This window comes from Salvelinus namaycush, chromosome 10 (genome assembly GCF_016432855.1).
Source record: "Salvelinus namaycush isolate Seneca chromosome 10, SaNama_1.0, whole genome shotgun sequence".
Taxonomy (NCBI): domain Eukaryota; kingdom Metazoa; phylum Chordata; class Actinopteri; order Salmoniformes; family Salmonidae; genus Salvelinus; species Salvelinus namaycush.
Window position 1 is genome coordinate 19,926,301 of NC_052316.1, and position 14,397 is coordinate 19,940,697.

The following is a 14,397-nucleotide window of genomic DNA, read 5'->3' on the forward strand; positions in this document are numbered from 1 at the left end:
CTTCAGAGGTGGGACTTCTCACGAGCGACAAATACATTCCAAGTATTTTCTGTAGCATCTAGGAGTGACAGGGAAGGCTAGTCTCATAGACTAGACGTAGCATAGTAAATGAAAAACAAAAGTAGGATGGCTGGTCGGGGTGGGTGTATAATGCGAATATCTAACAACCCAAAGGACAACTTTAGCATTTTAGCTAATTAGCAACTTTGCAACTACTTAGGCCTACTACTTTTTAGCTACTTTGCAACTACTTAGCATGTTAGCTAACCCTTCCCCTAACCATAACATTAATCATTAACCTAACTCCTAACCTTAACCCCTAACCCATAGCCTAGCTAATGTTAGCCACCTAACTAACGTTAACGTTAGCCACAACAAATTGGAATTTGTAACATCAAATAAAAATGTATTGGTCACATACACGTGATTAGTAGATGTTATTGCGGGTGTAGCGAAATGCTTGTGCTTCTAGCTCCAACATTGCAGTAATATCTAACAAGTAATATCTAACAAATTACAGAACATATACCCAATACACACAAATCTAAGTAGGAATGAATTAAGACTATATACATATGGATGAGCGATGTCAGAGCGGAAAGGACTAAGATACAGTAGAATAGTATAAAAAAAACAGTATATACATATGAAATGAGTAATGCAAGATATGTAATCATTATTAAGTGACTAAGATACCGTAGAATAGTATAGAATACAGTATATACACATGAGATGAGTAATGGTAGATATGTAAACATTAATTGACTAAGATACTAAGGTAGTTTGCCCCCGGTAATGGACTGGACAGACTGCACCGCATATCATATGTATTGCAAATTCAGAACATATTGTACGAATTGCAATTCATAGAATATCATAGGAATTGTAATTAGTAACATATCATACGAAATGGATGATGGACATCCACAAATTAATACATACCAAACCAAACATAACATATTGTATCATACTAATTTGAGTGTCCCTGATTTTCGTTTACTATATTACGTCTACCTCTGAGTCCAGGTTGGGAGCTTGTCTTAATAAATAAAGCAATAAGGACGTGGATCCAGATGTGAAAGGCACATTGGATAAATCAATGTAAAAGCAGTGATCTGATATATTCACAGATTTATAAAAAATAAAAATAAAATTAAAAAAAATGTGAATATCTCATAAAACTGACGTTAATTTAGCCTATAACAGTCTATTGAATCACAAATGAAAATCATATTCCCAAAGGAGTTCTTGTCCCCAGTTGAAAGTACCTAGGTGGATGCATGCCAATTTGGGATATATGAGGAACATTATTGAAACTGAAACATAATCGAAATTGAAACATTTATATTGCAATACATAACACTCATTGGTGACATTGACATTGATCGTAGAAATGAAGGACATTGATTTCTAGTAATGGATGACATTTTTTTTTTATGGATTTGCTTCGAGGCAATACTGAGTATTGCATAGCATAGCATTACATAGGCCCACAGGATATTGCATATAGGCCTATATCAGAACACCCAAATATGTCTGTGTTTGCTTTGATACCATAATAACTTTAGATGCACAATCGAGAGCATCCTGTCGGGCTGTATCACCGTCTGGTACGGCAACTGCTCCGCCCACAACCGTAAGGCTCTCCAGAGGGTAGTGAGGTCTGCACAACGCATCACCGGGGGCAAACTACCTGCCCTCTAGGACACCTACACCACCCGATGTCACAGAAAGGCCAGAAAGATCATCAAGAACAACAACCACCCGAGCCACTGCCTGTTCACCCCGCTATCATCCAGAAGGCGAGGTCAGTACAGGTGCATCAAAGCTGGGACCGAGAGACTGAAAAACAGCTTCTATCTCAAGGCCATCAGACTGTTAAACAGCCATCACTAACATTGAGTGTCTGCTGCCAACATACTGACTCATCTCTAGTCACTTTAATAATAAAAAATTGGATGTAATAAATGTATCACTAGCCACTTTAAACAATGCCACTTAATATAATGTTTACATACCCTACATTACTCATCTCATATGTATATACTGTACTCTATACCATCTACTGCATCTTGTCTATGCCGTTCGGCCATCGCTCATCCATATATTTTTATGAACATATTCTAATTCATTCCTTTACACTTATGTGTATAAGGTAGTGTTATGAAATTGTTAGATTACTTGTTAGATATTACTGCATGGTCGGAACTAGAAGCACAAGCATTTCGCTACACTCGCATTAACATCTGCTAACCATGTGTATGTGACAAATAAAATTTGATTTGATTTGAACTTCCACTGCTTTACATTCAGGAACAAGTGCTGAATAAAAACAACAGTGAGATCCCACATGCCACAGATTGAGTAGGCGTCCATCCCAAACTCTGACCCCTTGACTTGAGCCGAGCTGCATTTCTTTAAGCAGAGTGTGATGCAAAGATTACAAAAGACAGACTCAATCTTCTTTCTCTAGTGCCTCAAATGTGGTGGTGTACTGGGTCTATTTCCAATGGGTAATCTGAATAGAGAGCAGCATAGCTCCTAATAGAAGACGTCCACAGCTTTACAGGGACACAGGGACTAGAGGCACTCCGCAGTGGGCCTGTAGCGGGGGACACTTTGATGTGTGATGACCAGGCCACTGCTGTTGGACAGAGGGTCAGAGCTTTCTATCAGCCCTGGCCTCTCTGTGTCACTCACACTGATCCAGTCTTTGAGGCATGGATCAGTCTTTATGAAACTCCCATCTGGATGTCAGAGATATATAAATGTTATAATTTAGTCAATCCCTGTTTTGCGTCTCCGTGGTTGAAGTGGTTACCATGTTTGATTGAGTCATCACTGAAAGGGGTTTATCAATAGAATTGTATAAAATGTGCAAACACACACACGCACACACACACACACACACACACATGCTGTGTATATACACTGAGTGTACAAAACATTATGAACACCTGCTCTTCCATGACATAGACTGACAAGGTGAATCCAGGTGAAAGCTATGATCCCTTATTGATGTCACCTGTTAAATCCACGTTAATCAGTGTAGATGAAGGGGAGGATACAGGTTAAAGAAGGATTTTTAAGCCTTGAGATAATTGAGACATGGATTGTCTATGTGTGCCATTCAAAGGGTGAATGGACAAGACAAAATAATGAATTGCCTTTAAGTTGAGTGTGTCAAGAACTGCAATGCTTTCCTGTGTGTATCAATAATGGTCCACCACCCAAAGGACATCCAGCCAACTTGACACAACTGTGGGAAGCATTGGAGTCAACATGAGCCAGCATCCCTGTGGATCGCATTTGACACCTTGAAGAATCCATGCCCCGACGAATTGAGGCTGTTCTGAGGTCAAAAGTGGGTGCAATGCAAAATTAGGAAGGTGTTCCTAATGTTTTGTACACTCAGTGTAGCTCATTCATAGGGGTTGTTGTTAGCCATGCGTAAGTCAATGGTTGTTACATATTTACAACATTACAGAGCTTACAAAATAATATTTTAGAAATACTGTACCCACTGGACACAGACATCAGTTTAACGTCTAGTTTAGATTTACATTCGGTTGAGTTGTCAACTAACATGAATTCAACGTGAAATCAACACAAAATGTCACTATGCCATTGGATCTAGGTTAACAGTTGGGTAAAAAACAAATACAAAATGCCCTTACATGGATTACTTTTTGCAAAACCAATCAGTTTCCACATTGATTCAACATCATGTGGAAACAATGTTAATTCAACCAGTTTTTGTAGTTTATGAATATCATGTGCATGCCAATTTCTTTGTGTCAGACCAGTTAGGAATAGGACTTTGAAAACATGTCTACAATGTACCAAATGATTTAACATCTTTAGGAGGGATTTCTGGTGGGTTTCCAAATATGTGTTATTTTAGTAAGGATTCTAATACAAAACACAGCAGTAAAAAGAGGTAGATAAAAAATATGCATATACAGTTGAAGTCGTAAGTTTACATACACTTAGGTTGGAGTCATTAAAACTTGTTTTTCAACAACTCCACAAATTTCTTGTTAACAAACTATAGTTTTGGCAAGTCGGTTAGGACATCTACTTTGTGCATGACACAAGTCATTTTTCCAACAACTGTTTACAGACAGATTATTTCACTTATAATTCACTGTATCACAATTCCAGTGGGTCAGAAGTTTACATACACTAAGTTGACTGTGCCTGTAAACAGCTTGGAAAATTCCAGAAAATGATGTCATGGCTTTAGAAGCTTCTGATAGGCTAATTGACATAATTTGAGTCAATTGGAGGTGCACCTGTGGATGTATTTCAAGGCCTACCTAACGCAGTGCCTCTTTGCTTGACATCATGGGAAAATCTAAAGAAATCAGCCAAGCCCTCAGAAAAAACATTGTAGACCTCCACAAGTCTGGTTCATCCTTGGGAGCAATTTCCAAACGCCTGAAGGTACCATGTTCATCTGTACAAACAATAGTATGCAAGTATAAACACCATGGGACCACGTAGCTGTCATACCGCTCAGGAAGGAGACGCGTTCTGTCTCCTAGAGATGAACATAATTTGGTGCGAAAAGTGCGAATCAATCCCAGAACAACAGCAAAGGACCTTGTGAAGATGCTGGAGGAAACGGGTACAAAAGTAGCCATATCCACAGTAAAACGAGTCCTATATCGACATAACCTGAAAGGCCGCTCGGCAAGGAAGAAGCCACTGCTCCAAAACCGCCATAAAAAAGCCTGACTACGGTTTGCAACTGCACATGGGGACAAAGAGTGTACTTTTTGGAGAAATGTCCTCTGGTCTGATGAAACAAAAATAGAACTGTTTGGCCATAATGACCATCGTTATGTTCGGAGGAAAAAGGGGGAGGCTTGCAAGCCGAAGAACACCATCCCACCCGTGAAGCACGGGGGTGGCAGCATCATGTTGTGGGGGTGCTTTGCTGCAGGAGGGACTGGTGCACTTCACAAAATAGATGGCATCATGAGGCAGGAAAATTATGAGGATATATTGAAGCAACATCTCAAGACATCAGTCAGGAAGTTAAAGCTTGGTCGCAAATGGGTCTTCAAAATGGACAACGACCCCAAGCATACTTCCAAAGTTGTGGCAAAATGGCTGAAGGACAACAAAGTCAAGGTATTGGAGTGGCCATCACAAAGCCCTGACCTCAATCCTATAGAAGATTTGTGGGCAGAACTGAAAAAGTGTGTGCGAGCAAGGAGGCCTACATACCTGACTCAGTTACACCAGCTCTGTCAGGAGGAATGGGCCAAAATTCACCGAACTTATTGTGGGAAGCTAGTGGAAGGCTACCCGAAACGTTTGACCCAAGTTAAACAATTTAAAGGCAATTCTACCAAATACTAATTGAGTGTATGTAAACGTCTGACCCACTGGGAATGTGATGAAAGAAATAAAAGGTGAAATAAATCATTCTCTCTACTATTATTCTGACATTTCACATTCTTAAAATAAAGTGGTGATCCTAACTGACCTAAGACAGGAAATTTTTACTAGGATTAAATATCAGGGATTGTGAAAAACTGAGTTGAAATGTATTTGGCTAAGGTGAATGTAAACTTCCGACTTCAACTGTATCTATGTCTAATGCTCAATACGTTGTTCATAGCAACTTTTCTTTTTTTCAATCAAAAGAGAAAACTACATTCTGTTAAATGTCTCAAATTCGTCAGTGCATTTATTTCAGCAATGCACAAACTGTTAATCTTATTCATATAAAAATGTAATTGCTCTCATAGAGGTAGAACCCCACACATAACAAAACTTGACATGTTCCTAACAGTTTCTGTAATAACATTGTAATACTCTTTGAAAAACCTGAGAGAGATTCAATTAATACATGTATGTTATAAAATGACTTAGTTTAGTTCAGTTCACACACAATGTGATATTTATCCCTGAAAAGGGTGTAGGTTATGTAAACAAACTCTACAAGACCCCTGAAATGTGGTTGTGATTCAGCCCCACATTTAATCAATGCTGTCTTTTTTGTTGAAAGTATCTCAGTACTCGTCACTATAAAGACAAGCATGTAATCATACCAAAACTCAGCTAAATATAAAAACATGTTGTTTTTTTACAAACATGATGTGCAGAGAATATCCATGCACATACAGATGTAGGATCTTAATTTGACCTATATTGTAACAGCAAAATAATCCTGCAGCAATAGGATTTTAACGTTTAGTCCATAATGTTGCTTGATCGGTGGTTAGGCTATTAAGCTGGCCAAAAGTATGCTACATGAAAAGCAAAATACTGTTAATATAACCATTGGTTTTCAGTGAATTTATGTAAACCAAGAAGCTCATCTGCATTTCCTGCAGTGCAGGAAGATTCTCAGCAAAAAAGAGTGATCAAATTAAGATCCTACATCTGTATGAATGCAAATAACAGATGGGTGAATTGATCAAAATTCACACAAAATGCATACAAACATACACACATTAATGACCTGAGTGGCATTGATTCTATTATCATATAAAATAAGAAGCAAACCAATGGATTGCAGCCATTTCTCAAACTGAGTCACTGCTAAGTAAAAAGAAAGGCACTGCTTTTTACACTTTCTCTGCATGGCACTACTGACCACATTTCGGCACCAAAGCCTTCAAGTTGTCTCTTGCAGAAGTTGAATGTTCTTTAGAATATTTTCTGAGTCTTGGTGGTTCCTTTCAGAACAATGTAAGGCAATCCCAGGACCCAGTTGTCATTGGGCCAGTACTGAAGGCTTGGCAGGGAGTAGGGTATCTCATAGTTGGCATCCAAGTAGGCTATCAGGGTGCTCGCGTAGGCTACAGCCATTACTATCAGAATGTGCCTAGAGAGTGAATAGACACATGTCAGTCATACATGGATCTGTTTGTGATTCACAAAATCAAAAAGAAAATTGTTCCATCTAACTTCTATTAACATCATTGTTGTCGTCTCCCCTACTCTTACCAGATTCCATGCAGGTAGCAGAAATTAAGCTTTTGCCAGAAGCTGCATCCGAAACGATCACTGATCCAGCAGGAGATGGCCAGCACCCACAGGCCAACAGCAGACCAGCATAACCGCAGCACCTTCGGGTCAGTACAGCTGTGTGTGAGGAAAATAAAGGGAAAGAGAGAGAGACAGAAAGCAGTTCTTTGATAGCAGTTATCAGACAGTGAACTGATGGAGTGATAGGCAGTAATGTACAGTACAATAATGGGAGTTTTTTCCTTACATCCTCATCTCCAGACCCAATGAGTAGATGATGTGGAGGGCAAAGCAGTTGAGGAGGTAGGCATTGGCAGTGGGTTTGACAAAGGAGCATAGGGTGGTGACAACAGTTATCATCATGACCAGCCGGGAAAAAGTCGTCCTGCAGGGGGCGAGAGAGAGAGGGTTAGGGGTGGGTAGGAGACATAAAATGAACTTGAAGACAGTTGACAGTTATCACACGGCAGCACAGAAAACACTGGAAGGTAAATAAATGGGGACTATTGAACCAGGGGCTAGTTTTATAGTTAAATTGGGATTATCTTCACACTGTCTTAACAGTGTTAATGGGAGAGTCATTCAGAATGCCAGGGAGCCCCTCTCTCCCACTGGCTCGTGAATATAGCACACTGCAGGCTGCTCCTGGCCTGGTTGTCCGGCTCCTGGCTTAATATGGCTTCTGTTTCAACCTGGCGTGCCCTGTAAAAATATCCTGTCATTGTCTCCTGCCTTATTAAAAGCCTACAGTACGTACTGCCGTTTGGTCCATACAGAAAGAACAGCCGCATGATCCTGTAGCAGGGAGATCTAAACACACGTGGATGCTGCTCCATGGTTACATTAAATAGAGACAGGAAGGCAGCACGCGGTACCCTACTTCCAATATTCACAGACAACATTTTGTCTGCAGAAGCCTCGACCAGGAGCAATGGTGACCAACCTGTCCTTGATGAAGGAGGGGAAGAGCCTGCGTGGGAACCAGAGACCATAGCAGAGCCCCAGGACCCACAGGATGGACAGCTCATCCAGCATCTGGCCCATGAAGCTCAGGGTCATGTGGAAGTAGGCAGAGAAGAGACCTGTAGGGAAGGGACACACGTTAATGCCCCGTTCCTAAATAGCCCCCAGCCCCTACCCAGTATCGATTGGGAAGAGGTTTTAAGAGCTATTATTGAATTCAGAATGAACTGAAAGCACCCTGATGAGGCCACCCTTGGAGTGGAGTTATAACTGAATGAAGGTTGGCCTGCTGTTTGGAAAGGAGAGTGGAGACACACCCACGAAGATCATCATGATCCAGACCAGGTGTACAGCCAGGTTCCTCTCCCTGGCGTAGGGGTGCAGCAGGTACAGCATGATGGGGGAGATCACAAAGAAGAACAGACTGCTCATCTGGAGAAACAGAAAGGACTGTTCTAAAAGAAGGATTCACAATGTAATGTAGTGAGTGATGCACCTGTCCACCATATCTATCATCATTGTTGCCATACAGGATGGTCCACAACAGATACAATACAAGAGTACAGCAGACAAGTGAGTTGCAATGTAGTTTCAGAAAGGTACATTTCTCAGCTGGATATTGTAATAAATAAATAATGTACACTTACAGTGTTGAAGTACTCCACTATGTGTTCAGAGTGCCTGTAGTTATCCTCACACCAGTCCAAATCAGAGCTTTCATAGGCGAACAGGCCTGTCATCTTCTCACTAGAATAGAACCCTGTGGGGGAGAAAGAAAGAGGCCATTATTTTCTGTTGCATTCAGAGCTTCCAGCATAGAGCACAGTATGACTAACCATGTGGATGTAGCCTTTTTCAAAGACTCCACATGCTGATCCACTCTTTGAAAACGCCATATGAGGGACTGGCTTTAGTGAAATGTCAGTTGTCTGTTTTTCACCCTTTTGAAAACATGAGCAAATATCCAGGAGTGGATGCCTTAGCATGGGCTTCTTCAATCACATTCACCAAAATGGTTGCTTCAGTGTTGCTTATGTTGTACTGAATTATAGTGCTACATCCAGCCGGCCTGTTGGATTGTTAGCAGCATGAGTAAAATTCAATGATAATAAATATAATTGAAATCAACTATGTTGTTCAAATATTACATTTAAATGGGTTACAAACAGAGTAGGATGGCCTGTCAATGCTAAATGTTCTCAGCTGGATATCCATCCATGTTTTATCCATCCATACTGCAATCATGACATGCAAATATTATCTTAACATCGTGTATGCAAGTAGGTTGCAAGTAGGTTGCAAGTAGGTTGCATAAGACCTTGCATTGAAAGACTCAAGAAGACAAATCATCATCATGAAATAGTGTCATCATCAAAACACCTGTAACCTGTTGTTAAAACGTATAAATTGTCAACAAAACAGCACGCGTTCATATGGAATGTATGTAGACACAATATGACCACCATCTCAGGAGGCTAGATAACATAGATATAGAGCTTACCTCCCATGTTGTAATCCAACCACAACTACTCAACTACTTTCCTCTCCAAGTGGCAGGTGGATTTTAAGTAGGGGACAAATGCTCCCGATCCTGTTGCACGAGTCTTTACTGTGACATCACGCCCCGGTGTGTCAAGAAAAACTACTGTGAAACTGAAATTCCCAGTGCCTTTGTTATAGTACAACCCGTCAGTTCAGAATTTGGATTAAAGTTGAATGGGAACCAAATGCACATGGGTGCATTTTACGCATGAACGTAAAGCCTGATACCCAACCTCAGCAACACGCAACGCATGATCAAACAAATTTAACTAAAACCTACCATATTACATTACCATCATTACATTATTCGTCATCCTTTGTTTGAAATTATAGTTTTAGAATAGAATGAATACACACCTAATGGCAAAAGCTGTGGCTATTCATATTGTCTATAGCCAGGTGTACCAGCGGGCATGGCACAAGCACACGAGCGTGAGGCCACATTGGTCATATGTCACCTCAATGCCCTTTGCTTTTGACGGACGGCATAGGTAGCCAATCGTTTCTTACCCGCTGTTTGCCATTGTATTATTTATGTATTCTAGAAGCAAGAACATTCCTGACAATGCTAATTGAAACAATTGTGCTATTATGCCATTTTACAAGGAGGTGAGTTGGCAAAGTACAAGTCAGTCAAACAGCACGGACACCTGGTATATATATATTAGAAATCAAATCAAATAAGGAAGTCATTACTTCAACATGGATTAAGCTGCATGTTTAATCCCCACACAATCCCAACATATTGCCATTCATAATACAATGAATCTAGGCCTATGCTGATTTGGAATAGGATGAGGGCCAAAGAGCCCAGACAATTATACAGCTGTATTTTCATTTTAAGAAGGTTGGTGAAATAAAGTTCCATTAGGAAAGGAGGTCATAGTTGAGACCAGCTCTACTGGTCTGTCTGTGGATCATCAGAATAAGCAGGGGATCCTGCTCAGCAACTACACAGTCTCCTTATTGTGACCTTCTCCACAGGTACTAATGACAATACTCAATTATTAAAGCAGTAGCCTACCATGTATGTTTAACATGTACCTCATAGTATGGCTGTATTCATTGAGTATGTAGTCTGCTCATATGATTTCTTTATTCAGACGAAGGGTACTGCTATGGGATACCCTATGGCTCCTAACTATGCTAATTTGTAATTGGGTTACATTGAGAAACAGTCAATTCTTAATCCTCTCAAAAATGTTTTCTTGCCTAACATTACAATTTAGAAACCGTATATTGATGATATTTTTGTTCTATGGAGGGGTGATGCAAAACAGCTCCAGGCATTCCATGCTTTTCTAAACTCTTCTTCTGAGCACCTGAGATTTACTAAGTAATCTGACACGTGTCAATCAGTTTCCTTGGTCTTCTGATTTTGTGTGAGGATAATGTTCCATACACTGATATTTACAGGAAACCTACTGATCCTAATCGTTTGTTGAGGGCTGATAGTTGTCACCCGCTTCCCTTGAAAAACAGTTTGCGCTACAGCCAATTCTGTCGAATCAAACGAATTTGCAAAGATTTCGACAGAAATATGGCTGAGATGCAAAGAAAATTCAAGGAGAGTGTCACGCCCTGGCCTTAGTATTCTTTGTTTTCTTTATGTTTTTTAGTTAGGTCAGGGTGTGACATGGGGAATGTATATGTTTTGTAGTGTCTAGGGGTGTTGTATGTGTATGGGGCAGAGAAGAGTGTAGTTGTCTAGTTATGTCTATGGCTGCCTAGATTGGTTCTCAATCAGAGACAGCTGTCATTCATTGTCTCTGATTGGGAGCCATATTTAAGGCAGCCATAGGCAGTAGGCTTTTGTGGGTAGTTGGCTATGTCTATGTTGTACGTTTGTAGCTTGGGTTTGCACTTACGTCTTTAGCTTCACGGTTGTTTTGTTTCGTTTTGTAATTGTGTTCGTTACGTGTTTTTTCCTTCTCTAAAATAAAAGAGATGTATTTTTCACGCGCTGCGCCTTGGTCCTCTCTCTCTCACGAAGACGATCGTGACAGAGAGGGTGTACAAAAATGGTCAGATTAATACTGCCATTGAGAAAACTCAAGACAAATCGAGACATGATCTCTTTCAAGGACAGTCTGGCAAAAATAAGCATTCTTGCGTTCTTAGGGTGCCGTCTTTTGGATGGGACGTTAAACGGGTGTCCTGACTCTGTGGTCACTAAAGATCCCATGGCATTTATCATAAGAGTAGGGGTGTTAACCCCGGTGTCCTGGCTAAATTCACAATCTGGCCCTCATACCATCATGGCCTTCTAATCATCCCCAGTTTACGATTGGCTCATTCATCCCCCTTCCTCTCCCCTGTAACTATTTCCCAGGTCGTTGCTGTAAATGAGAATGTGTTCTCAGTCAATTTACCTGGTAAAATAAGGGTTAAATAAAATAAAATAAAATAAATACCACTCACTATTCAAAGTGCTCTGAACAAATGAAGGGAATCGTTCACAAACATTGGCACATTCTAAGATACGATGACAGTATCGCTAAAGTGTTTTCAGACTCTCCCTTGGTTGTATTCTCGCCGGGCAGAAATCTCAGAGATCAATTGGTAAACTCTGAAGATCCGTTCTTACGCACGACGCAACCTGGAGTGCCTGGATACAGCCCTTAGCCGTGGTATATTGGCCATATACCACAAAACCCAGAGGTGCCTTATTGCTATTACTGTATAAACTGGTTACCAATGTAATCAGAGCAGTAAAAATATGTTTTGTCATACCCATGGTATATGGTCTGATATACCACAGCTGTCAGCCAATCAGCTTTAATGGGCTCCAACCACCCAGTTTATAATAGATTATTCAATTATTGCATCTGAGCTCCTAGAGAGTGTGGCTCTCCTTGAATCCGCTAGCCAGCACCTCGCCTAAGCAGCTGTGCGTTTCTTTTGGGTCCAGATTATTGTGCCTTCTCCACAGGTACTAATGACAATACTCATTTATTAAAGCAATTGCCTTATGTTTAACATGTACCCCATAGTATGGCTGTATTCATTGCGTATGTAGTCTGCTTATAACATAACATTGGTTTTAGTTAATTGGTTATCCACTGGTTATTCACTAGGTGCAGTGCATTCGGGAAAGTATTCAGACCCCTTGACTTTTTCCACATTTTGTTATGTTACAGACTAATTCTAAAATGGATTAAATAAATACAAATCCTCATCAATCTACACGTAATACCCCATAATGACAAAGCGAAAACAGTTTTTTATTTTATTTTAGAAGATTTATAACAAATAAAGAACAGAAATACCTTATTTACATAAGTATTCAGACCCTTTGCTATGAGACTAAAAATTGAGCTCAGGTGCATCCTGTTTCCATTGATCATCCTTGAAATGTTTCTACAACTTGATTGGAGTCCACCTGTGGTAAATTCAATTGAATGGACATGATTTGGAAAGGCACACACCTGTCTCTATAAGGTCCCACAGTTGACAGTGCATGTCAGAGCAAAAACCAAGCCATGAGGTCGAAGGAAATGTCTGTAGAGCTCAGAGACAGGATTGTGTCCAGGCACAGATCTGGGGAAAGGTACCAAAACATTTCTGCAGCATTGAAGGTCCCCAAGAACACAGTGGCCTCCATCATTCTTAAATGGAAGAAGTTTGGAACCCCCAAGACTCTTCCTAGAGCTGGCCGCCCGGCCAAACTGAGCAATCGGGGTAGAAGGGCCTTGGTCAGGGAGGTGACCAAGAACCTGATGGTCACTCTGACAGAGCTCCAGAGTTCCTCTGTGGAGATGGGAGAACCTTCCAGAAGGACAACCATCTCTGTAGCACTCCACCAATCAGGCCTTCATGGTAGAGTGGCAAGACGGAAACCACTCAGTAAAAGGCACATGACAGCCCGCTTGGAGTTTGCCAAAAGGCACCTAAAGACTCTCAGACCAAGAGAAACAAGATTCTCTGGTCTGATGAAACCAAGATTGAATTCTTTGGCCTGAATGCCAAGCGTCACGTCTGGAGGAAACCTGGCACCATCCCTACGGTGAAGCATGGGTGTGGCAGCATCATGCTGTGGGGATGTTTTTCAGCGGCAGGGACTGGGAGACTTGTCAAGATCGAGAGAAAGATGAACGGAGCAAAGTACAGAGAGCTCATTGATGAAAACTTGCTCCAGAGCACTCAGGACCTCAGACTGGGGCGAAGGTACACATTCCAACAGGACAATGACCCTAAGCAGACAGCCAAGACAACGCAGGAGAGGCTTCGAGTCTCTGAATGTCCTTGAGTGGGCCAGCCAGAGCCCGGACTTGAACCCGGTCGAACATCTCTGGAGAGACCTGAAAATAGCTGTGCAGCGATGCTCCCCATCCAACCTGACAGAGCTTGAGAGAATCTGCAGAGAAGAATGGGAGAAACTCTCCAAATAAAGGTGTGCCAAGCTTGTAGCGTCATACCCAAGAAGACTCCAGGCTGTAGTCACTGCCAAAGGTGCTTCAACAAAGTACTGAGTAAAAGGTCTGAATACTTATGTAAATGTGATTTTTTATTTTTAATAAATCTGCAAAATTTTCAAAAAACTTGTTTTTGCTTTGTCCTTATGGGGTATTGTGTGTAGATTAATGAGGGGGGGGAAACTATTTCATCCATTTTAGAATAAGGCTGTAATGTAACAACATGTGGAAATAGTCACGGGGTCTGAATAATTTCTGAATACACTGTATGCACTTTTCTACTATGCATATTCAACACTTCATATTGTCAAAACATGTTTTTATACAACATAATTTGTCAAAGATGGAACCATCACCTGCTGCATGCTTCAGTAACTGTTCCAAAAACAACTATAAACTGCATCCACACATTGAACATTGTAATGGATTAGCATTTCCATTCTTAACATGTAAAGCTCCCAGTTTCAGTCAGTGCTCACCTGCTGGACCA

At 40.9% G+C, this 14,397-nt stretch overlaps 1 protein-coding gene across 1 annotated transcript; it reads right to left on the reverse strand.

Moving 5' to 3' along the window:
• Window positions 1-5,969: 5,969 nt before the first annotated feature.
• Window positions 5,970-8,706, reverse strand: acer1 (alkaline ceramidase 1). The gene is made up of 6 exons (XM_039001903.1): window positions 8,598-8,706; window positions 8,268-8,382; window positions 7,931-8,069; window positions 7,235-7,372; window positions 6,967-7,104; window positions 5,970-6,844 (listed from the first exon to the last, which is right to left on the reverse strand). The coding sequence occupies exons 1-6, from the start codon at window positions 8,688-8,690 to the stop codon at window positions 6,667-6,669; spliced, it is 801 nt and encodes a 266-aa protein (XP_038857831.1). The 5' UTR covers window positions 8,691-8,706; the 3' UTR covers window positions 5,970-6,666.
• Between the last annotated feature and the right edge of the window lie 5,691 nt (window positions 8,707-14,397).